The 27,224-nt window shown below is 42.0% G+C and overlaps 1 protein-coding gene across 1 annotated transcript in view; it reads right to left on the bottom strand.

Annotated features, from left to right (window-relative positions):
- Positions 1-27,224, bottom strand: part of SLC39A6 (solute carrier family 39 member 6) — a 376,217-nt gene that overhangs the window by 163,490 nt on the left and 185,503 nt on the right. Inside the window, exon 5 of the mRNA XM_086965345.1 lies at positions 15,251-15,362. Coding sequence (XP_086821471.1) covers positions 15,251-15,362 — 112 coding nt within the window. The remainder of the gene's footprint in view (positions 1-15,250; positions 15,363-27,224) is intronic.

A 27,224-nucleotide genomic window follows, 5' to 3' on the forward strand; every position in this document is an offset into this window, starting at 1 on the left:
GGCCATTATATTTTTGATAAGGTCAGCATACACCTTGTGATGGCAATGTTGAGAGGACTGCTAATGAATGGGGCAAATCACAAGGCTAGCTTTGGCTTACAGTTACATCAGTTCCAATGCCTTCTGGAACAGCCAACCTCCAGAGGAGAGGCTTAATGTAAAACCAATTTTGCATGAGCTATTATGGTACCATCAAGGTGCTCTGTAAAAGCTCCAATAAAGCAGAGGTTCTGGCATGACCGAATTTGACCTTGTTAATTTTCAAGCCCACATTGGAAATCTATCTATTTTCATTTAAAATGATCAAGAAACCTTCAACAGCCAGGCATCCAGAAGGAGGAAGGTAATGTGGGGTGTGCATCCCAAAGATAGCACTACGAGCATCAGAACCTTAATGGAAACTTTAGGGGCCAAGCTCTCACCAAAAGGTACTGTACTTGGAGAACACCACACCAGCCACACACAGAAGAATCTGCATGTTTGTCAGATGGGGATGAAAATGAGCATGACATTCAACTATACTGCATACAGACCCTGTCCCAACTGACCTGTGCCAGTGTGGTCATGATAACCAAGACTACTTGTGATGAAAAATATTGATCAGAAGAATTCCGAATGGCATCACGACCCTACACCCCAAACTCATGTTTTGTCCACTTCAAACAAACCATTTTTATTAATGTATTACTCTATGGCTAGTAGTGTCTGAGGCTTCTCGGCCACATGCACATGGTTAAAGGAGAGGGAACAGAGACCCCTGTCAAATGTCAGAGTGCCAAGAATCCAGGGTGATTTTCTACCATGCCTGAGACAATATGGAGATTAATTTCCTCTGGAGTGGGACATATGGACAATTGGACAATGTAGTTAGTTTTACTTCCGTTTTGCAGCACAGGAAGAGAAAACCCACTTGTAAGTTGTGTAATATCTTCACCTGGATTGCTTGCTGAAATGTTCTCATATTATCTGTGACCAAGGTGTATGACTTAGAACACCTGGGTAGCTTGGGCCTAGGAACAATGATCCTCTAATTTACTGCTCTAGTGCATCATGGAACGATTGGTGTCCCTGCACCCTGTCATGTTGTTGTAGAACATTTTAGGACCCTAGTGTAATTTTCCCAATTCATGCCCTTATATAGGCATAAATCACCATATCCTTATATAGGCATAGAAATCATAACCACATTTAGACATAGCTCATGCAGTCCAAATATGGCAGGGCTACTTCCACTAGTTCTGAAAATCCACAACGATTTCTTGGAAAACTCGACTTCAGCAGCTAGGGACTTCCCCTTGCTTAAATATTGATTTATCCAAGAACTCATGGAGTTTTCAAAGAACTTAGACTCTTTGATGGCGTTATTATGTCCACCTTTACGTCAATGTCAGCACCTTCAAGGTACAAATATGCCCACACTTGCCTTCGCAAACACACAGTAGTTTGGAGCAGTTCGACTATCTACTTGCCCGACACATCCGGCGACAGCAAGTGCCGAAGGAAGCCGACCCTCAAGCAGACGCACTGAGAGAGATGCTGTCTTTTCTCCTACCGAGAAATCCAGCTCCAGTGTTTCTAAGCTACCCATGCGGGTTGTTGGGAAATCGAGTCCTGAGACTGACCTCCTTCATTCTAAAACCAAGGTACGGAGCTGATTAGACCCTAAGAGAAATCTTGGATAGATTCTTGGCAAAAGAATACTAAACTTATGCTACACCACACATACTTCTTCTCTCGAACTAGACTTAGGTTAGGTACATCGGGGTAGGCGTATTTTAGGAGCACCAGTTGAGTACTTTTTAGCCTTTTGTTATTTATGTATGTATTTATCTATGGTCTAGGAACCATACAATGCTTTTACAGTATTATTTTATAATACACTTTTTACTGTACGCATTATACTTTACAACCGGTATCGCGATTGTAGCAGTTCATTTCTTCTGCATGAGAAAGAAGACTGTTCAATAAATACTTTTATTGAAAACGCCAGTCTCTCTATTTCTCTGCACCTCTGGTGAAACGAAACATGCACGAATGACTTAGCAAAATATCTATCTATGGTTTCCACGACTCTGAAGATCAGTTTTATCTTGGGAAAACAAAGTTTTCATGTTTATGCGGTTGTCAGAAACGAATCCCTTCTTGTGAACTCAAGAAAGTTTCTAGTGAACTCTGAGCTAGCTGGCACTCACAATTAAGTCTAATATATTCGATAGCGACCTAGTAGACATAAGTCCTACGTCACATCTATAGGATACATTATCCCAATGCGCAGAGCCTATTGGGAATATAGGAACTACACTACATGGCGCCCAACTTTTGGTAAGGCACTAATTTAACACTAGATACTTGAGTAACTCAGTCATGCTTTTCACAGAGACACCTTTTTCCCGTAAAAATACTCCAATAGACGTCTGGAGTGGGTGAAAGGAAAACATATCCGCCATAACCGAGTAGGACGAAAAATCCTATGTATTCACTTTTCGTTTGTTCAAAGTTGAAGGATACAGTGTTCCAAAATATTGTGCACCTTATCTTTATTTTTTCCTTGAAACTTGCTCTGCAAAACTTTTAACAAAATGTCCGACGAAGATAATCCGGGGGCCAGTGGAACTGCAGTAAATGCAACCCAAACGGGCTTAGACAGGTTTCCAACAAAATGACCCGGATGCTATACTCTTCCCAAAAAATGTAAGGAAAACAATAGCTATAAAGTTAATAGAAAATGGCCTATCACTGAGAGGTGGTAGGGTTTTATTTGTCATAGAGGCACATGAATATCGGCAGACAGAGGTATTCTATTCATGGATTAACTTTCCAAAAGCAAATCCTACATCACATGTGTTCCACTTCTATAAGATAGAGGAACATCCAGCGGAATACGTTCCTTTCGAGGACATTGAAATTCCACTAACTTACCAAGAGCATCAGCTCTGTTTTAAAGGCACCCTGCAACATCAAAATCACATTACCAGGCTCGGTCCACTAGGTAGACCAGGAGCAACATGGCCGGTACTAGCAAGCTATACACCACACCCTGCCATTGAACAAATGACAGGTCCAGAAACTGTTAGCTCAGCTAAAACAATTAATTAAAATACATATACATAGACAATTGGTACAATATGTCATGCAGACTAACAGTCCAACCTGCTATAAGAATTCCACAGCAAACCCTTCATCAAGGTAACACAAACAAAATTACACCACAGACCATACAATCAGTCATTGGTAAATTACCCACAAAAAGGGAACAAATTCCATTCTGGTTAGCTAAAAAAATTACTCAGATCAAGGCAGTATTTCCCGATAGTACACTTCATGAGAAACACAGGATTCTAACAATCTGTTTACCAATGGTGATCGCACCACACCTGGAGGACTGTGACACTTGGGGGTACAGTCTATGCTGCAATCTACACAAAAACACATGGTGTTCCGCTCATGGCGGTGATACCAGACGTCCTGAAACAGATTCAAAATGAATACGGGGCAGAGCCTGCTTTAAATTTCAGCTATGAAATTACTGAAGGATTTCAAACAGGTCTCGGCTATAATATTAGCTAATATTAAAGGTGGAGCAGCATCTGTGGCAATCCGCCAATAACTAAAAGAACTTGATGTAACTGAGAAACCATATGAACTGGCCAGAATAATAAACAAATCCTATGAAGAACTAGGAAGAGATAGTTTGGGAGGGAAACCAGTAAAGCCCGAACTAACAGAAAATCCTGAAAAAGCTTTGATCAAAAACACACTCACTACTCCTAAAAAGAAGTGGGAAAATACTAGACAGACACTTCCTAAAGAGAAGCGTTCTCAATCTAGAGGAAGGACTCCTCAAAAGGAGCCCTCTGAAAAAAGGTATAACCTGAGAAACAGGGATAATTTAAGAAAACCTGATAGATATCAAGATACTGATACACGCTCCTCTCGTACCTTTCAGACTTCCTCGCAGAAATCCGAAAGAAGAGGACTATCAGAAGACAAGGAAGAAGGCGTGAAGTCCAAAGACGATCAACACGTTCCAAAAACTAAGAAAACTCAATTCACCAAAAAGAAGGTAGCAAGTCTAAAAATAAGACATGCCGAGGATCTTGAGGACATAACTCAAGAATGGGGAGTGGGCCAGACAATGCTGGACAGCGCAGCAGAGGTTACCATAGCTCGCAAGATACTGATGGATCATCTGGAGACAGTGGACCTGAAGGAATGCATCCAGGTTGAAACTGCAGATGCCAGGGTTAGTGTACCACATAAGTTAAACGAAGTAACACTCCAAATAGAGGGGGATATAACTAGGAAAATAAAAGCACTCTTTTGGGAAAAACTATCTAAGGGTTATGACATTCTTCTGGCTGAGAAAGACTGGCCACCTGAATTTGTCAGGGAGTGCCCACATGGCTAAGAAATCATTATGCCAGCCATCTCAAATCATATTCCTATTATTAAAAAATAAAAACCTATGCCAGAAAATGGGCTGTGGCCCAGGCTCCAGCATTATATAAAAATCATATGGGATGGGATGAGGATTCTCCTCACCATAAGATCCAGTTAAAAAAATCAACCAACTGCTCAGAAGCAGTATCCGGTTAAACAAGAATCTAAAAAACAGGTCAGGAAGATCCTAGATCAACTTGAATACCAAGGGGTGATTGAAACATGCACCTCGTCCATGAACAATCCTTTGTTTCCTGTCTCCAAACCAGACAATACATATCGTCTAGTTTTGGACTACAGACATTCAAATTCTTGTTGCAAAACATTTGCAGTTCAAAATGCACACAGTGCAGCACTGATGAATAACATTGTGCGCAAAAAAAACCAACATTATATTTAATAGTTTTTTAATGTGTTGTTTTTTTAACCATCAATTAACAGTTCCTGGTATTTCCTTCCTTTTTAGTACTATTTATTATATTTATTCTTTTTCTAACATTGCACTTCCTCTCTCACTGATGTTTGTATTTGCTGGAATATGTTGACGAACTCATAATGCCCGGAGAATTATTAATGTCTCTCCAAACTATGTGCCCCTTAGAGTTAACCTTGCATTGAGCCCATATTTTATGTATGTATTAATTCGACTAACCATGTATTGATACCTACCTGATTATGATGGATGTCTTAAACTATTGTATTGTATTCTTTTATGGTTTGTTTTAAACGAAATAAAGATAATGAATGAATAAAACCACATTAGATATTTCTAACGGTTTCTTCTGTCAAAACATTGCACCAGAAAGCAGGTACTTGACCGCTTTCTCAAATATGGGGACAGAGCGTAACTTCTGTCGTCTCCCCCAGGGATTCAAGAATAGTCCAGGGTTATTTTCAGCCAGAGTAACAGAGTTACTACAAACGTATGATGATGAAGCATTATCTTATGTCGATGACATCTACCTTACAGACAATGATTTGGACAGGCACTTGAACAGGGTGAACACAATAATAATTGGATTCGCCTCTGAAGGGTACAAATTCAACTTAAAACAAAAAAATCAAGAATTGCCCACTAAACGTCCTATTCTTGGGATACAAACTTTCAAGTGAAGGCACAAGCCTGGCAGAAAACTTTTTAGAAAAATGTGCGCTGCTCCAACCTCCAAAAACCCTGAAAAACCTACAGTCAGTGCTAGGATTCCGGAATTTCAGAAGAACTTACATTCTAAATTACGCAGAAAGGGTTAAATCCCTCTACGAATTAATCAAACCTGATTTCAAACCTACTAATTGGACTCAAAAATACACAGAGGTTCTGCGTTCAGTGCAAACAGACATGTTAGCAACAACACATTTACAGACATGCGTAAATGAACGTAACCTTGTAATCCGGATGATCCCAGGAAGATGCAGATTCACGTACCTAACCTTTAATGAAGGTGAAAAGGTACCAATAGCTTACAAATCACACTTGTACAAACATGCTGAAATAAAATTCACTTCAACAGAAAAAATTCTGACAGCGGTTCAAACTGCAGTGGCAAGAGAGAGAGCCCTCGCACAGGGTAAACGCATAAAAGTCGTTACTCCTGTACCTGCCTTAGAGGCAGTGACAAAGGCAAGCATTCCGAATGCAAAAGCTTTACTTCCAAGATGGATACAATGGGTTAATTCTCTTGCTGCAACAGACGTTGAATACGTTTTTGACCCCTACTCGAAGACTCAAGAATTTCTCCAATATGAACACGAATGTCCTCTGCCCACTGAGATTCTGTCTCTAGAACATTACAGATGTATAATTTATACAGACGGATCAGCACAACCGGCAATTGGGGGAAAACAAGCTTATCGTGCTGCGTGCGCGATTGTTAAAGGTCGCTGGTGCAATGGTAAATTCAGACCTATGGTCACAAAAACTCAACCTCTCGGAGACTGTACAGCTCAGCAAGATGAACTAAAGACTTTCAAGATGGCGCTTGAAAATACAGATTGTGAATTCCCCACACTCATAGTGTGCGATTCGTATTACTGCGTCCAGTCTTACAATGAATATTTGCAGAACTGGGTTCAAAACAGTTTCCAGGACGCAAAAGGTGGCACAATCAAGCATAAAATACTTTGGGAACAAGTAGTTCTTTTACAGAAAGAACTTCAAAAGACTCATGTGATCCATACACTGAGTCATCAGCGTGATGGCGTTCACGTTGAAGGGAATTCATTGGCTGATGAAGCCGCGAAGGCAGCTGTGCAAACTGCTTCCATAGCTAAAATCACTCGTTCACAAAAGAAAATAGATGGCGAAACAATGCTAGCTGTCAATGCCACAAGCAAAGGCAGCGGAGCAGCGTTACCTCTCAACTATCCACTCGAATATTCATACATAATTGATGCCAACTCCGTTCCTTTTGCTCGAATCTCTGGAGTGGGGGATCGAGTCATTCAAAACAGGAATCGGAGAGGTGCTTTGATTCAAGAAGCACATATGGTAGAGGGTTTGATACATCAAGGGATCTCTAAATCTCTACTGGAATTACAAGAGATGTACTGGTGGCCAGGGATGAGCCCCCAACATTTACGAATTTGGAATTAATTCCGATGCCTGTTACAGAGATCGCAGCTTGGAGCGATTCCCGACTACAGTGTAGCCAGCCCAGTACAGACACCATTGTTAGATAGCATTAGACTGTCCACGCTCAGACATACCTATGGACAAAAGCGGTCCCACAAGTATTAGGACAAGATTCATTTGGATGTGGCCTCACCGCTTGGCTGATGCCTGAACTGTTATAAAAGATTTGCGAGTCTTTATCGGCAGGCTACGTTCTGACCAGGGTCCTGCTTTTAGCTCTCGGGCTTAGCAGGAGGCCATGGCCAGCTTGGGCATTGCATTGCGGTACTCAAGTCCATTCCATCCTGAGGGAAATTCGGTTGTGGAAACAAAAAACCGTGACATTAAGCAATCTATAACAGCCAGGGTATTAGGTTCGGGTGATGGGTGGGTCAAACATCTAATAAGTGCCCACGTAGTCTTAATAACCTGCCAAGAAATTCTCTGAGTGGAATCACTCCATATGAAATCCTTTTTGGTACTAGAATGATGGTCGAAGACCTCGATCGTCATATTTCAGTGGTAGAACAAAAACCCTTTGATATCAAAGATCGTTTGGCTGTTTTACAGGACTTAAATGAAAAAAGAAGTCGTCTAAGCAACGCAATACAAAAGTAAACGACCACTGAAGAAAAACCACCTGTCCCAGTAAGACCGGTCTGGATTCCAAAGATTGGGGATCTAGTCAGAGAGAAAATAGCGGATAAGAAGGAATTTGTGTCTTCTTACAGAAAACCAGTACCTGTACTAGCAGTCCACGGATCAAGAACAGTGTTACTGCCGCCCCTTGCTGGAAGAAAGGAGAACTGGTCTGTATCAATTGATCTGGTAAAACCACACCATGTGGCTGATATTAAGTAGTAGGCCCAGTGGACTCCAAAGATGTAGGAGAGGTCCAAATCTTGCGACCATCCAAGAGGTTCAGACTGAAAGACTCATCACCTTTGAAGAATCTGCAGTGAGAAAAGAAGGACTATGCAACAAAGCCATGGAACTTGTGCCTCTTGAAACCTAAATAACAGTTTGTCAAGAAACTCCCGCCTACCATGAGGTAGGATCTGACTGTACTAACATGTCAAGGGAACATGCAGAGCCAGCAATTTCAAATAATCCGGATGCAATACCAACCATTGACAGAACTGCCTCAGGCTATTTCATCAACTTCGATACCTTTTCTAAAGGATCCCAGTGAGCCTGAAACAACGCCAACAAGGAAAACTTTCAAGGAACAAGTAAAAAAAAACGTTTTCACCAGCTTGCAAATACATATCTGGTTTCACAATGGGTTGACCTTTGGATTGTGTTGGGCATACTTTTTCTCCTACTATGGCTCATTCTGGTTTTAAGTTTGGGACAGCTAATACAGGGAAAATATAGTAAAATGGACACAGCAAGTAAGAACATCAGCTTGCTCTTGAAGCCACACAAATCATCTCATTGTGAACAAAGAGACCTGTCATCAGTAAAATCACAGCCGTTCCTCTACCTGGTGGTATAGCTTGGGATAGAACTGATTATGACATTTATGGTCCTGTCGAGCTGTTGAAGATTCCACACCAATTTAAGGTTTCCTTGGTTGATTTTGTGTCACCCAGTACATTTTCTGATGATTAGGACTTTGAAACTGATAATAACATGATGGCAGACTTAGAAATGTCAGCAAAATTTGCAAAACATGAATATTCAGATGGTTCATCAAATTATGAAGACATGTATTGTTTTAATAATTTTGGTCATCATTATTTGACCAAATCTGCAAACCCTAAAAATGTTTTAACTTACAATCAATGGGAACATTGTCCAACGCCACCAAAAGGTAGCTCGAAAACATTTTATGAAAAATTTCCGTACTTTACAGGTTTTAATGTCACACATCCAGAAACATTTTACTTTAAAAATGTTAATAAGACAGGCATGAGAAGTATGTTGACTAATACTAAGCAAATTTATTCTGCGGCCTTTTATGCTCAATTGTCCACATTAGGCTTTAACTTTTGGAAAGACAACATTGAGACAAAAACAGTCTGGGGCACGAAAGACAGGCAGGTACAAGGTTTAGAAGCATTATTCAGAGCCTGTATCATCCCAGAACAAACAATGTTCTTAAATGAAACTGTTCAACAGACATCTTGTCTTAGCCTGGCTAAGATAAAAGAATTAAACAAACCGTCCATACCAAAACCCACACCTGATAGTAATAGAACTACAGATGAGGAGGTAGACGCAAATTATATTTTACGACAACACAGAAGTAATCCTGAAAGGAAAAAATGGTTAATCTGGCCCACAGACAGGAATAACTGTCAAGATAGATTCCTGAACAAGACACAAGGGTTTACAGTAACTAGGCCAGATCCAAGATATGTCCAGAGACATCATCCAGGGATAATAACGACTTACAGTGTAAGAAAACTGTGCCTTGAGTGGCTACAAAAATCTTCACTCCCAGATATAAAACAACACTTAACTTTACTTAAAGATGGCATTGATTTGAGAGAATTCTTACTTGTACCTCGCAAACAACGTCATAAACCTTCATATACGCCATTATATAGGCTGTTTATAATGAAGCATGGAAAGTCACGCAAATGGAAACTGCAGAACGAATACGAGAAATTGATCGCACTAATTTAGATAAAGTGCTCTCTGTAGTTGACAATGGGTTAACAACTCTGTCATCCAGAATGTATTCTTTGGACAGCATTGCATCATCTGCCATAGACATAATGGAATAGGACTTGCTAATGTTACAACATGGCCAGTCTCAATTGCGTTCTATAATGCTGCTAGGCTGGACGTTCCAAAACCTTCGTTCAGGCTATGTGCCTTGGCGTCTAATCAACACTATGTCATTGTTTTCTGTATTTAACCTTACAGATAAACAAATCTCTTTGGCACAGAGGGGAGCAGACTATACGGTGCTGAGCAAAGAAAAACTGGAAAGATTACCATTAACCTGAGAAGCCAGCCGCTGAATGGATAATACATGACACCATCACGATACCAGTGACGATTTTCCAGTTTCAGTATTGCTTAAAACACATACCAGCAGGCCTGTATGAAAGGTTGGGTAAAGAGTACATAAAGTCGACCTGAGATTTACCATACACACACAAATGTGGTAGTGGGGAAAAGGAGGTATTTCTTAGTGGTAAAAATTGCAAAACCACATTGAGCGGTACACTTCTTTGTCAAGGCATTAATTTACATGGAGCCTGTGATGGTTCTTCGAACAGCTTATCATTCCACCTGCAGGGTTCCCCGGCAGCAGTGATGGATCCAATTTTTAGGCAGCTTTCCAATGGGCGCTACATAATGCTGAATGATCACAGCTGTTGTGGAATGATGCCAGGAATAGCCTATCTCGTTAGTGTGTCAGCCAGGGTCACTTCTTATATGCAAGTATTGTTTCCAAAAAGACAGACGGGGAGTCGCCACTATGGCCTTCACTGAACATCTCTTCTATACAAATTGATACTTTAAGCAGAATGAAAGCCACTCTTTTACAAAAAAACTGTGCCACTGACCTCGTACAGAGAGACGTATGATCTGCAAGTTGCAAGGTCCTCTGCAGAGATACATGCCTTATTATCAATGAACTGCCCCATACATTTTGCAGAAATGTTAGGTCGTATCTTAAACATGTTTGATACCAGTGGTATTGTACATGCATTTAAGACAATTTTTTTCGGGACTGTTAGCACCGTTTGAAGCAGTCCTAGGCATTTTTCCTAACTTTGTGCACTCTGTGTTCGGCGGCCTGCCTCTCATTTTGGGACTCGTAGCAGGGATACTATTTTTATTCCTCCTGCTCCGTTATGGCAAGTCTGGTCACCAGCGATACCCAGATTACCATGGAGAACGCTCTTCTGGCAATGCAGTATCGTAAACGCATAACACAGATTCTTGGCTTGGCTCGTTTGAGAGATCTGAACACCACGTGGTTCCTGTCATTCAGACCAATCTGGCAAGATTGCATCTTACCTGTTCTACGATGCCTGCTTTGTGGAGAGGAATGCGTGTTGGATATCTGTCTAACACTTCCATCAGCAATGCCAACAGATGTTGACGCCTTACTGGGTCCGATAGGGCTCATGTATTGTGTTGCCGCCAACGGCTACCAATCCTGATGACGGCATTCATAGAGATCTCACCGGCAATTACAGCTGAAGGTGAGGTACGCGGACCAACAGGCACATAGGTACCATCTACTGCGAACATTGCTAACGTCGCTGACGGCAATGCTTCTCATCTGTGTACGATTGATCTACTTAATGAAGTGGTTCAACGTTCATCTACTGTGGTAGACTATTTCTTTGCCAGCCTAGACGATTTAATGTTTTCTCCTGACAACGAGAATAACTTCTAAAGTTAGCACACAGCGTTCTATCAGCTTTTAATTCGACCTTCGTTTTTCAAAACAAACACTTCTAGCTTTGGAACTCTATTTTTCTACGAATTGATTGGACTTTTTTCCAAAAATGAACTTTGGCACAAAGCAATCTGCTTAAAGTAGAACTATTCTTAGAGAACAAGAATTCTTTGAACACTTCCTAGAAACAATATTGACCTTATCAAGAAACCAAAACAGTTATATATTCTGCTATGGGATGGTCTCGACCTTTTTTCTGTATTTAGAGGCATTTCATAAATGTAATTTTTTTTATGATTCATTCAGTTAGCAATACTAACATGCTACATGATTGAAATGAAATCATTGCTTTTAAAATACGTACAGTACCAAACAAATGCTAATTTTTTCGTGTGCAACCATTTTTCAAATGCATTTTTATGTATTTTTGGGTGGGATTGTAAATATATGCTTTAGATATGTTTTAATGCTTAGATTTAGTAATGTTGAACATAATAAAGTGGAGTGGGTGTTGTAGAACATTTTAGGACCCCAGTGTAATTTTCCCGATTCATGCCCTTATATAGGTATAAATCACCATATCCTTATATAGGCATAGAAATCATAACCATATTTAGACATAGCTCATGCAGTCCAAATACGGCAGGGCTACCTCCACTAGTTCCGAAAATCCACAACGATTTCTTGGAAAACTCTGCTTCAGCAGCTAGGGACTTCCACGTGCTTGAATATTGATTTATCCAAGAACTCATGGAGTTTTCAAAGAACTGAGACTCTTTGATGACGTTATTATGTCCACCTTTAAGTCAATCTCGGAACCTTCAAGGTATAAATATGCCCACACTTGCCTTAGCAAACACACAGTGGTTTGGAGCAGTTCGACTATCTACTTGCACGATGCATCCAAAGTGCCGAAGGAAGCCGACCCTCCAGCAGACGCACTGAGAGAGTCGCTGTCTTTTCTCCTGCCGAGAAATCCAGCTCCAGTGTTTCCAAGCTACCCTTGTGGGTTGTTGGGAAATCGATTCCTGAGACTTACCTCCTTCATTCTAAAACCAAGGTACGGAGCTGATTAGACCCTAAGAGAAATCTTGGATAGATTCTTGGCAAAAGAATACTAAACTTATGCTACACCACACTTACTTCTTCCCTCGTACTAGACTTAGGTTAGGTACATCGGGGTAGGAGTATTTTAGGAGCACCAGTTGAGTACTTTTTAGCCTTTTGTTATTTATGTATCTATTTATCTATGGTCTAGGAACCATACGATGCTTTTACAGTATTATTTTATAATACTCTTTTTAATGTACGCATTATACTTTACAACCAGTATCACAATTGTAGCAGTTCATTTCTTCTGCATGAGAAAGAAGACTGTTCAATAAATACTTTTATTGAAAACGCCAGTCTCTCTATTTCTCTGTACCTCTGGTGAAACGAAGCATGCACGAATGACTGAGTAAAATATCTATCTATTGTTTCCACGACTCTGAAGATCAGTTTTATCTTGGGGAAACAAAGTTGTCAGAAACGAATCCCTTCTTGTGAACCCGAGAACGTTTCTAGTGACCTCTGAGCGAGCTGGCACTCACAATTAAGTCTAATATATTCGATAGCGACCTAATAGACATAAGTCCTACGTCACATCTATAGGATATATTATTCCAATGCGCAGAGCCTATTGGGAATATAGGAACTACACTACAATGTGTCATGTCCTGTAGTACTAAATGTTTGGCAGCCGAGCACCACTCATCTAATACCACTGACTGAATAGGATCAGTCACAACGTTGCACTGTGAATTCAACAAGTGATAGTGAAACCTGTTGCTGTATGAATGCCTGTGTCCCCTGCGAACCACCCACACCTAATCATCTGTATGATCCACAAATTGCACACAGGAACATCCAAATTGCAGATTCTAATCTTCCTCCAGGTCAGCATTCACCATGTTACTCCTAATACACCTGTACCTGTCACTTCCCAGCATCGCTGGCCTATTGAACTGCTTCTAGTCTGGCCATCCAGATCCACCTCCTACAATGAAGAGCCCCCTTGCTTCATACGGTGTACTCCTTAATCACCTTCGAAGTCTCTCCACCAGCAGCTAATAACACTCATCTCAAGAGACACAAATTAATGGGATTGCCTTCACAGTACATCTCCAAGTGGCTAAATACTTTCTTTCAAAGATTCTCAACATCATGGCCAACATTAACAGCAATTGGTGCCCCTCCAAATCATTACCTCTCTTGCCGATAACAGTACTGTTTCCCAGCTAAACTTTTTCTATAATCTCTTTGAAAGCCATGTGTTTATTAGACTTACAAACTACTTTTCCGCAACAATCGAGTTGATCCCTTACAGTTTGACTCTCAATCACTTCTCCCCATTGAGAAGCTCAACAATAGGTTTCTAATTTTAGGACCTTGGGCTCACAAAACGCACCAGATGTCCATACTAATTCTAATTGATCTATTGTGTGTTTGATGTGGCTGTCTGCTCGATTCTAATAAATACGCTTCTTTCTGTCAAACTTGCAGATGTGGCAGAATTAGCAGTAATTTGGTAACACATTGTTTTTTACTTGACCCCAACTTTATCATCAACTGTTCCCCTGCAAGTGGGTGTCCTCAGAGCTCAGTCCTGGAACTATTACTTTTCTTGCTTTACAGCACCTAGTTAGATCAACATATGCTCCTCACATCTCCCACTGCATCAAACATTGACACTCAAGTGACAAGACCCGATGAGAACGCTATCTACCGAACCACACAAAGTGGAGACTACATACACTGTAGTCCGTGAATGTTGTGCTTGAGGGTCTCTGAGACTAAACATTCTGTGACTCTGGTACTGAGACTTATGAGGTTCTTTCCCCCCCATTCTGATAGATAAATAATACCTCTTGGAAACTGAATGAACCTCTGCTTCTTCCTTCCCCCTCCACTTTTTCATCTGTACTCATCAATTAACAGCAACAAGAAATCATCAACTATTGGAAATTAGAAATATATGCTTACCTCTTGCCTTTAACACTTCCAAGTTTACCATTATTTCTATATTTCTGTTCCTACTGAACTGCTGTAATAGCCTACTGTTTCGAATTCCCAAGCACACTGCCTCACCTACCAGTTTAACAATTTTGCAAAGCATTTACTCTTCTCTCTATCATAACCTCATTCCACTTTTATTCATTGTATACTGAGTGACTTTCGGCTGCAGCAGAGCCCAATTTAAGCAGCTCACCATGTTTTTAATACCATCCATAGTATATCTCTTGTCCCCCTTCAATAGGGCAGACAAAATATCACAACACCCCATCCACCTCAAATATGTCATACACACTACCACCTTTCAGTGGCAACACTCCATTTTGCCCACTATTGCTTCCACTCATTCCACTTCTGCCCTGTTCAATGGAATGCCCCCATCTAAATACAAGGATATAACCTCTTATACAGCAGCTCCAGGGGCTAAACTCTTCAAGGAAACCACAAACTCTACTTAATTTTCCTTTCTCACTTATCCTTGCGGGTGTACAAACACATATCACCGCGAAGCTACTTTATCTGCTAGGTTTTATCCTTATTCCACATGTTATATGTATACCTCAACCAATGTTTATCAGACCTGCTATTTAAAATTGTAGTACTGACCCATACACTGTCTTTTTGATTCTCAGTAGAGACTTTGTTCGAAAAGCTTGAGTTTTCTATTTGAAGTTAAGAAAAACCAAAGCATAACAGGGAAAAATGTCATATGTTCACGCAACTGTAAAAGTTAATAAGTTGTTTTCAGTGTTTGAAAGTGTTAGGAGACTCACAGGCAGCAGCTTCTGCGTCCAATTTTTCTTCATTATTTGATGGATGAGTTTCGCAGTTTGCTAGTTGTTTTTTAACTTCCGCTTCTTCATCATTTTCGGTTTTTTTCTGATGCTGAAAAAGAAACAGTGAAACGTTTTTTAATGCCATCCACAAATTATAGAGTGTTTAAACTTAACAGAAACACAAAGGCGGACCCATGTAATCAACTTTTAACAAACGTTGTGATTTGGAGGGCAATAACTCGTGATTACAAGATAATAAATTCAGGCTAAAAATTACTACTAGCTTAGGCTATAATGAGTGACCCAGTCTTGACAGCTACTTTTCAGGTCGAGCCTAAAGCGCTTGTGCTGTCTGTAAGACCAGCTGTAATCAATAATATCACTTTTTTCCCCGCCTCCTACTTACCATTGGTTCACTACAGTGTCCTTTTGTTTGCTGCTTCCAAACTTGGTTGTTGTGCCATTACATTCCATCCCTGCAATGCCGAGGAGCACCAGCCAAGTACAGATTCCCTACATGGGCATTCCGTATCTGTCCTTTGGGAGAACTCTTTCTTTTGTATTTAAAATATTGCTTTCTGCTGGTCCCAGACTTCAATCGGCACCTCCACCCCCTCTTCTTTTAATTTGTTACTTTATCACAACTGCACAGAAGAGCCTCATATTATCCCCTTTAACTTGTTTTGACTTTTGTACCCCCCACCCCCTCGTTAGCTTTCAGACAGCTGGCTTGAACCCGGTTCCGCAGCATCAAAGTGCAGTTATAGCCATTACACCATATCCTCTTCAGAACTCTCTTTTTAGGTCTCGACAGGCGTACAATTCAAGCAGTGTCGCGCAGCTCGAGAAATTTTGTTTTAACAGTAGTGGGGTTGAACCCGCCTCTCTCTTCCATTGGCTAGCTCCATAAATGGAGGCTAGCCACTGGAAGAGAATAATGCCAATCATTGTCGGAGCAGATTCGTGAGCGTTTCTGTGTTTTTTTAGCCCCGCCCCCTTTTTACCGTCATGGGGCGGTGGGCGTTTTTTTTTTTTTTTTCAAGCCATGTTTTTGTCATTTGGAACGTGTCTGTTGCACGAATGGGCTGCGCGATTTCTGTTGCCGATTGATTTGCGACCAGGTAAGCAGCATTTTGTAATCTTTTTGTTCGAGCCCTGCAGAGATTGTGGCTCCGCTCGCCTTCCCCCTTTCCCTCTGCCCGCAGCCCTCCTCCTTCCCGCTCTTGCCTCGCCTCCCCCCCTCTGCTGCAGCACTCCTCCGTCCCGCTCTCGCCTCCCCCCTTCCCTCTGCCCGCAGCTCTCCTCCCCCCAGCTCTTCTCCGTCCCGCTCTCCCCTCCCCCTTCCCTCTGCCCGCAGCTCTCCTCCCCGCAGCTCTTCTCCGTCCCGCACTCGCCTTCCCTCTGCCCGCAGCAGAGGTATCAGGGCACAAGTCGGGGGTGGGGTGGAGTACCCCTCCCCTCCCCTCCCCCACGCTAATCTTAAAAAGTTATTGCCTTTTGCACAAGGCTTACCGAGGTTCGTGGGGGAAGGGAGGAGTCCTTTTAGTAGGAACTGAAGTCTGATTGTCTCGTCGCTTCCACCCTCTCACCAGAGCTGCTCTTATTGTTTGCCGTTGTACACAAACACAATGTGGCCTGAGGGGCGGGGGTGGGGAGGGCTCGGACAGCATCCTGCTTATACTTGAGAATGGCCCATCAGGAGTTAATCAGGACAGGGCTGCGACCAGGGATCAAATGCACGAGCCCTAGTAAATAACTCTTAACCCAAGCGCTTTTATTTATTTGGTAAAAACTTCACTTTTTCAATCCAATTTCTAGTGTATCCCGTGTCAGTATATATGTTTGTGTGTGACCATATGTGTGTGTGCATATGCATGTGTGTATGTCACTCTCAGTTCTAAACTCCATTATCCCAAAGCGTGGAACACGTGCAAGCAGTTTACAAAGGTGAAGCTGAAATGCAACATGTTCTTGTCACATGTTTATATGTGAGTGTATTTGTTTTGTGAAGTTCTCCTGCTGTCAAGAGGCCATTTCATAGCCCAGATAAAACAGAACTCATCTTTTTCAGGTATCCCTGGTTAAAGTCCTTGATTTCACATCATCAGCTTGAGTTAAACATGTACATAATCACATGAAACGTAGAGCTGCGTAAGCAACCTGTGCATTTCCTGACTAACGTATTCTTAATTCTGTAGCGGTATGCACTTTTCTTCGCTGTTTGGTAACGTGCAGATTACTGTTTGCATACATTATTTAAATGTGGGGTTTGTTTCCAAAACTTCCTCTCCTTGGAATTAAGACAAAGCGTGTGTGATGTAGATGTGAATACATGCATTGTATACATGATTTTAAATTAATATATCCATCCTTCACCTATTGTATCTCTTCTCTGACTCTGTGTGTGTGTGGGGCTCTGTGGGTGCAAATGCAATAGGTCTCGCGTTTGCGAGAGATTAAGCTATTGACATTATAAATGACAATGCCATTTATCTGTTTTCAAAATCACCACATAAATAAACATTTTGTCATTTACAATGCCAATAGCACTAACTTTGGCAAAGGCGAGACTGTTGCATTGTAAATGCTTGTTAAATTATTGCTTTCTGCCGGTCGCAGACTTTAATCGGCACCGCCACCCATTATTCTATTTATTTGTTATGTAATGTAAATGTTGTTCACCGTCAAACAATGGGCCACTGCCCTCAGCCAAACTAAAGGTCTAAATGTATCCATCGTGTCTACTCAGCAGCCTAAATGTAGTAAAAAATAAAGTATGGGAACGGTGATGTTGCATGCAAAGGGAGCAGGGTCACTGCGCGTAAGGGGCAGAGTCAAAGGTGCATCTTAAAACAAAATATTCTGCAAGCTTTTTTGGGCTTTCACCTTCAGATAAATATATATAAAATAACACCTAGCTAAATCGAAAAATAAATGTACTTTGTGTGTAACCAAAGCCATGGAACTGAATCCTGGTAGGTGCAGTGGAGAATAGAGACTTGTGTATTTTTAGTGTTACGAGGTCTCAGCCTCTTACAGGAAGCACTGTGATTAAGTAAGGGCCTGATTTAGATTTCGGCGGACGGCTACCCCGTCACAACGGTGAAGGATATCCCATCCACCGAAATATAAATCCCATAGGATATTATGGGATTTATATTTCAGTGAATGGGATATCAGTCACCATTGTGACGGAGTAACCCATCTGCCGAAATCTACATCAAGCCTTTATTTTAAACTTGCAATACACACAGTATATAAAACATGGGCTGCTATAAAATGTGTGTGCAAAAAGGTTCAAGATAAAAAGGTGCCTCCAAAATATAGATTTTAACTAACTCCCAGACTGCCCGTAGTGTTATGTTTGCTACATAGCAGTAACTTAAAAGCACACACTTCACAGCTCAGCTGGCAACTCCCTTGCACTACTGCCACTCAAAAACAAAAATGTCATCAGAAAGTTTCAAGTGATTCCATCAATTAAAGCTAATTCCAGTCCCAAGCACCCTTTACATTTGCAAATTTACCTGTTGGGCGCATTTACAATTCTTTCTGGCAAGCAGGAAGCCTGGCAGGAAGGCTTGTTTTTTGTTCAGCAGTCTGCCACGCCTTCAGTTTCACAGCACAGGAGACTCCTTGCTTTACACTTCAGTTGAAGCATTTACATTTTCGGAATTAATAGCCCCAGGACGTTTGTCTTTTCATAAAACGTAGGGGGAACCTCTTTTTTTCTTGAAAACAAATGGGCTCGTCGTGTCCCTCTGACCCCGCTCACTTCGACCTCTGGGTCTACTTATTACTTGTGCTATTTCTACATTTCCAGCATGTCACACCGAACATTGTAAAGGTTTATTAGCTGGTCAATGAGACCATACAGGGACTGACTACTTATAGGGCAATCAGGCAGTGCCCGAGGGGCCAGTCTGGTAGGTCAGCGAGTAGGCTGTGTTTTTTTTTTTTACCAGATTTGTGGACCTGTTTTACAGCCTAGTGGCTGGTTTTTACTGTTGAATTCCATGATATTACTATAAACAATGCCTTTATCATGCACAAATGCATGCAGTCTCCCATACCATGCAAAACATCACTGTGTCTTTACAAGTTAAAAACTTCCCTATTTGTAAATGTGTTCTACTTTTTTTTTAGCCATCTGATTTGCTAATGAGGGCCGCATTTATTATGGCGCCCAGGTCTATTGTCTGCCCCAGTCCGACCCCGAGGTCAAACCACAACGTCATAGATAGGATTTACAAGGAGGTGCTACTAATTATTCTGAACCACAGGGGTATTTTTGCACTACTCGTCCCGCACAGAGCACCATTTTAGGTCTCTTGCGCTCTAGCGGTTGGTACCGGCTTAATTTCCTAATTTTCCTGCCATTTAAATTTGGGCCATGCAGCGGGCACGCCCATCTGAGTGCGGATCACATCATGCGCCTATTGTGCTGCAGGTGAGCCCTCGGAACGCCCCCTTATGCATGTATATTCACGGTGACTTGCTTAATCTCCGTACGCTACTGTGCAGCCATGCATTTGATCTCGATACTGTTTTAGGTTGTGCACCGAGCTGGCCCCTCATGCTCCTTTTCTTTTGAGCTCACTGATTCCACTACAGATAATTTTTCTACTTGCACTTCAAATTCTAGTTCTACCTAAGCTCATATGGGCTGGCAATCAGCGGAATGGGTTTAAGGGCACTACTTTCTCTGCCTGTTTGGTCACTTGTAGGTCACTAACTAAGCACGCCTTAGATATTTTTAACATACTTTTGGAGGGCAAGAAGGATTTAATGTTGGTTTTAATGGAAACCTGGAAGAAGGATTCTTCTGGTCCAGACTTGTTCTTAGCCATTACCCCTGGCTTTTTTAATCCAATATAATAATCGTTCTGACAGAATTAGGGGAGGTATTGCCGTTATTTTTCGATCTACTTTTACTTGTTCAATTTCTAAACTTTTGAACACTGGCGCTATTGCAGCCCTTTCTTTTTTCCATTGCTCTTGGACCGTCTATCATGCTTTCAGGTGCTCTAATTTCCAGACCTCCCGAGGGTCCTCATGATTTGGTTTTTCAACTTTTTGATCTGCTGTGCCAACTATCAGGACTGCATTCCAATTTTATAGTTCTTGGTGATTTAATCTACATGCAAACAAGACTAATTTGCCTCTAGCCTTGCCGTTTTTGACTAAAGTTAGAGGGTTGCAACTTAGCGCAGCCTGTGAAGGAACCAACACACAAGGCCATCATACTCTGCATCTTATTTGCTTTTGTCCTCTAAATCGGGCCAGTTTTGCACCTAACCTGTTCAGATCATTTTTAGGTCTCGCGACCTATCAATGCGCGCAAGCGCATTGAGCGGAGCGAGAATTCATGTTGGCAAAATCCTCGTCAAACCAAGGGCTTTCAGCCGCGTTTTTCTTGAAGTTCACGTGAATCACGTGAGCAAACAAGCACGCGCATTCCCTCCCCTAATTATTCATGGCCGGCCGCAGGCCGGCCGTACTTTCAGTTTCACGGCCGCTCACAGCACATCAAAGGGCTTCGCCCAGCGTGCACTCTGCGGCTTCTCCTCCCCTATGCCTGTTTATCGGCACTTCTCCTCCCTCTCCCCGCACACAGCCTTCCTTGGATTTCTCCTCCCCCTCCCCAGCCAGCCAGCTGCTGCTCTCGTGCAAACACATGAAACACAGAGAAATTCTCTATAGCGGTTGCTGGCATGATTATAAACAGGTTTTTAGCATAAAATCTGCTCGCAGACAGCCCGCAGGGGCATCATGATAAATTTGAATTCTGCTTCAGATACTTTCAAAAGACTAAATAATTCCTCTATAGCTTTCACCGGCTCCTCTGGGTAATCTGTAAGTACCAGTGCCTCAATTAGCTGCTTAGCAGTACCTACACATTACCAATCTGGCTGGTTGCAGCTTGCAGCATGTATGTACAAGCTGGTCCCCTTAGATTTTACAGTAACAGCACCTCAATTCTTTCCCGTCAGCACTGGGAGTCCAGACAGTAATGCGCTTTATGTCTTTCCACACAGATGCACTCAGAAAAAAAAAAACACCCTGGGCTGCCAGCGTGTTAGTGCTAGACAGGAAGGGAAAAGGAAAGCCTTGTCTAACTAGGAGTCCTGGGTACATTACATCCTACAGTGATTAGATCACTGTAAGATGTAATGCACCCAAAAAAATTACACAAAAGCTATTGGGGCTAGTTAGTCCATTTTTTACACCATAGTGCAAATCTATCCCCAAAAAACACACCAATTTCCAAGCATAAACGTTAATTGCACATTATATTTCAATAGCACACTTGTGTCTGATTATGTGCGTTCTGCAGAGTATTCCTGAAAATTCAGACCAGTTCATGCTTGACAGCATCTGGCAAGGGCACCTGCAAAATGATAAAATGCCCCTTGCATTTGGAAGCTCAATCTGCATTATTCTAGAACAAACACTGTGTGGCCGATTTGAAGACGCAAAACATTAAACATGCTGCCAAGGCCTGCTGTCATAGTGTGCGAGTTTCTCCTTTCTCAGTGTTTTAAAGAGTAAGCCATCAGTAAAAGGCCTCGGAGAGCTGAATGGCATTAGGCAGCAGCCATGACACTTGAAAAGGACACTTAGCCCTTTAAATATCTCTCGTCAGCAGGCCAGCTGACATCTACGTACCGCCAGCCAAAAGGCGACGTAAGAGCCTGGAAACCACGCGGGGCTCCCCAACAATATTTGCAAAACAACAAAAAGGAGCATCCCCACCCCACCCCCCTCTCCCTAGACATGTAACTAGACCTTGCCTCCACACCCGCATTAATATTCAACAACCTAAAACAAAGGCGGACAAAGGGACGGTAACCCCAGCGCCCGGGGAATTCATTCCCTCTTTCAATATTTCAATTCACCAGCCGCCCAAATCCAATCAGCTGAAAGTGGGGGGGAAAAGTCATTACTCCACTGGCTGCCCTGGCCCAGGTCAGGGGCCGGTGGGGCCGTTCTCACCATAAATCCACGACACGCCGCCAGAGCCAATGGCAGCTTCTTGGGAGGGGGCCGTGCTAGAAGAGTTATCATAAAGAGTGCTGAGAAGAAAGGGACAAAGGGGGGAGGGGTGGGGCTATCCTCGTGGCGAGACACAGGCGTCTAGCGTGGACTAACCAAGCCCACCAGAAACAGAGGTGTCTTAAAATATCACACAGAGGGAAAAATCCTACATTTACCAAAATAATGCAATCTGCTTTTGACTGAGCAACACTAACCAATGATGCAATATTTGAACATATATGCCTATATAAGTCCAGCTCTATCTATCTATATCTCTGTCTGTCTGACTACCTTGCTCACTTATCAAAATGCAAGAGCCCATGGTCAGCAGGACCTCACCTCTCAAAACTGGTCATAAACCGTATGCCCAAATGCTAACCCAACCTACGTTTTTGTGGTTAACTGTACATCGAGGACTCATATGACCGTGTGTTATAAATATTAATGCATGACGAAATCCACTTGTATATCCGATTTTTGATTAAAATGCATCACAACGCCAACAAGATGTGCTCGGGGCTACAGATAATCCATTTATTGTCCTTGATTAATTTTTTTATACACAAGACCTATGCAGAAAATGAGGCCTGGTCCCTTTGCCTTCTATTTATCAGCGTGTCTGAGGCCAAACTCCTCAAAAGCAGGGTCTTGGCAGGTTGGATTCTGCGGTGGGTTCTTTTCTCCGAGTTTCATCCGCTTTGATACGGTGACAGTCTTCTGGGCTTTTGCACGTCGTGATCGCTGGCCACTCAAATGCAGGATTTAGCTAATTTGCAGAGGCAGACCAAACAAAAAACAAGCACTGGCGTTGCCAATAGGTCTCGTAGTAGGAAAGTTGGAGCTATTACAATTGCAAATAACAATGCCTTTTATTTTTGTTTTCATTTTAAAAACATAAAGGGCTTTGTCATTTACAAAACCAATAGCTCCAACTTTCCTACTGCGAGACCTATTGGCAACGCCAGTGCTTGTTTATTCCCTTTATGAACCCCACTTTCTTGGTGTGTAAGCAGCAAAATATTGCTAATACAACATCTGGAGCATTGCATTAAGTTTCCGAATCTACTCTAATCTAATACACTCCAATCAACACCATTGGAACTATCGGTCTCTGCGGAGCTGGACATAGAAAGCTTTAATAGCTGGCTTTCCGAGACATTTGATCTTATTGCTCCTAAAAAAAATCTCAGTTAGTAGAAGATCTACACTAGCCGCTCCGTGGCTCTCGAATTAAAAAAAGAAAAGTCTCAGTGGTAAATGGTTAGAACGTTTATGGCTGAAATCTTACGATACATAGGCCAAGAATACGTATAAGACAGCTCTGAAAAGCTATTGTAAATCTAGCTCATAAGGAGTATATCTCCTCCTCCATCGCTGCCGTTGTTAATAAACCTTGGGAGCTTTTTAAAATGATAAACTCCTTTCTCTCCCAGAGTCCTCTTTAGAACAAGCCTACTCAATCCGCAAACTTATGCAAAGAACTCTGAGTTATTTTATAACATTTGCGCTAGTTCAGACCAGTTCCCTGTAAAACACTGCAGTTTCGCATGTTTTGAAGTCTAATTCAATGTATCCCCTTTTTTCGAAAGTTATTTCTATAACCATAGTAGACTTTTTAGTGGGACTGGGCAAATGCAATTTGCGCCCTCCATCCCCTTGACCAATGTACACCTGACATATTAAAAAACGGCGTCCACTATTGTGAACCCAATTTTGAAAAAACTGATAAATTCCTCCCTTGAATCAGCTCATGTTCCTAAATGTTGGAAACAAGCTCTCCTCTTTCCCTTATTTAAGGAACCTAATGTAGACCCTATTATCTTGAGTAATTACAGACCCATCTCTTTTGCCTGCTGGGGCATGGCTGCTTAAGAAGCTAAAGAACAGCCAATTGTCTGATTTCTTGGATTTGAACCCTCTTTTACACAGTTCTGAATCTGGTTTTAGATCAGGATACAGCGCTGAATCAGCTTTACTGGAAGTATCAGTTTATTAAGGAAAATCTGAATCAAAACTCTGCAGCAATGGTGCTCCTCTACTTATCCTCGGCTTTTGACACGGTTTTCCATGAGATTGTCCTGTGCAGGGCCCAGGAACCTGGAGATCCAAGGTGGGGCTTTATCCCTGTTCTGTCAGGACAGGACACCATTTGTTTGACATTGTCCTTTTAATACTCCTCAAAACATTTGGATTGTGGAGTGCTAAATGGCTCAGCACTGTGCCCCACTCTTTTTGTTATATCTACCTGCACCCCTTGGCGAGCTTAGTTGGACAGGGTGACTTCCTACACAGATGATACCCAGATTCTCCTATATTTCCATTGTGTTTAAATTCAGTGGCCATTTAGACCAGCAATAATGGTCTTAAGCTTAACTCTGATAAAACGGAGGTCCTCTTTTCTAGAACTAAGCATAACCCTGACTCATGTAACTGGTGGCCATCAGAGGTGTGGCCTTCCCCAACCCCCAACCCCCTGCCCCAACAACTAGGAACTTGGGTATTATATTTGATTCAGAGCTTTAATTTGTCCCCCAATTTCAAGCTGTATCAGCCAGCTGTTTTGCTACTCATGAATCTCTATTGAGAATGCTACACCTTGTGCCAGAGGACACCTGTAAGTCAATTGTTCACCCTTTAGTGACATCTAAATTGGACTACACAAACAGTTTATACCTGGATCTGCCCGCCTATTTTTCACTGTGTTTGCAGATTGTGCAAAATGCTGCAGTTTTCCAGATTCTAAAAATTCCAGTAAATCAGCCCACTTACAACAGCTTTATTGGCTGCCTGTTACCAAGCAAGTCTAATTCAACGTCCTTACCCTGGCCTTTAGAGCCCTTAATCATAAAGACCCTGTATATCTAAGTAAAAGAATCAATGGTATTCTCAATCTAATTCCCTAAGATCTAGTAGACAAAAATGCATTCAGATTCCTCGGGTGCACAAAGCAAGAAGGGGTGGAAGATCTAGTGTACCTGATGGCTAAGCTCTGGCATGGAATGCCTTTCTGCTTAGACTCCAGCTAGCTTCTTCAGAATCTATTTCCTGAAAAAAGTCTGAAAATGTTTCTTTTTAATGTTTCTTTTTAACTACACCCTCTAATTCCCCATCTGTGCCGACTTAGTTGTTAGCACCAGGGCACTCCTTCGGGAACAGTTGTGCGCTTTATCAACTTTTTATTTATTAACATTCACTCTTTATTCGGCATATAAAAATACCATAAAAGTGACAGTTTATCAACGGAGGTTACAGTACAATTTTATTTTTTTGAAAGAGCAAAAAACAATTCATCAGTCTAAAATCTACATGATGCAATTTCAATATATAAGTAAAAACATACACAACACTTATAACATGTCCCTCATCAGTCCACCTCATCTACAGGCTTAGTTAACCCTTTGGTCCTTAGTCCAAATGCAGCCCTTACAAAAGATTAGTAGTACAGAAAAGTGTAAAAGCATCTGGGGCCAATTTTAAAAATAAAAGTGCCACCCGTGCTTGTTTAAATCTGGCTTTTTTTTAACATGCCCTTCTAAAAAAGTGTTCTGGGATGTAGATAAAATGGGCAAAGTAAAACAAAGTGAAGGGTGTCCTGTGGTGACCTGTGGTATCAGCCACAGGGCTCCTTCATCTCTGAGGGCAGTGCAAACCCTGCCAGCTCTACTAAGACGTGAAGCAAAAGATTTAGCCTGAATAGAGTCATTAAAAATCGATCATGAGCACTGCTTGTACAAGACCGGTATGGTTCAATGCCCTCGGTGGACCTGGCTACTAAATATTCTCTCACCAACGGTTTGGTCAACTCTCTATCTCCCTGGAGCATCGAAGCATACTTAAAGAACCAGTCCTTGACCAGGGCCTTATCCTGTATGCTTATTTTCGAGGGGTTAGCAAATAAATCTGCACATCCAATTTTCTCAAAGGACTCCTTCACATATTTTAGCTAGGGAATTTTGAGTCCATGGTCCAGGGAGAGACAATCTTCTATAACCTGCCTACTTCATGCCGCCTCCTCATTTGACCGGATCTTTACCCAACAAACTAGGGGATTGACAGCCCATCTATCCATAATGTAATGGACACCCAGTTCTTCATGTACAATGTGGGCTGGCGTGCTCTGGGGGACTTTTAACAGACGTCTGAAATACTTATTCTCCTCTATTTGTAATTGATTCGCCTCGATGAATCCCCACACCTCACTGCCATACAGCACTTTAGCACAACACATGGAGCTATACAGTTTCAGGATCTGCTCTGGGGACCACCGTCCTAGCCTTTGTGCAAAGTTCATTATTGATCAGGTACATTTGGCCATGGTTCGGCACTTATCTTCTAATAAATATTTAAAATGTAATCGGCCATCAAATAAAATCCCCAGGTACAAGAAGGACTGTACCTTTCCTAAACAATGAGATCCAATCGTATAATTATAGTATTTACCTGGCTTTTTGCCCACTTCCAGGACATAAGATTTTGCCAAATTGGGGGAAAAATCCAGATACAAACCCATATATTAAGATCTGCAGACCGTTGGGGGTGCGTGCAAGGAGTACAGCGTCATCTACATAAAGCAGAACTGGGATTCCACGGGTACCTATCCTTGTGGTGTCTACCTGTAAAGTGCTTAGTGAGCGATTAAACCCATTTATGTATAATGTAAACAGAAAGGGAGCTAATATGCAACTCTGTCTGACACCACTAGAACACGTAAAGGGTTCTGTTTTTTTTCCAGCCTGACTGTATCTAACCGCAGCAGTGGTGTTCAAATGCAAGGTTTTTAACTCTTTCGCTGCGGCGGCTATTCCGCCGCAGCGCTAACAGGGCGGGGCGGCTGCGCGGCGGCCGCATGCTGGTGACAGAACCGCTCCGTCACCAGCCGCGGTTGAGCTGTGCTCGTGACGGAGCGGTTCCGTCATGGCCCGCCCCGCTCAAT

The sequence above is a fragment of the Lissotriton vulgaris genome, chromosome 4_1 (genome assembly GCF_964263255.1).
Source record: "Lissotriton vulgaris chromosome 4_1, aLisVul1.2, whole genome shotgun sequence".
NCBI lineage: Eukaryota > Metazoa > Chordata > Amphibia > Caudata > Salamandridae > Lissotriton > Lissotriton vulgaris.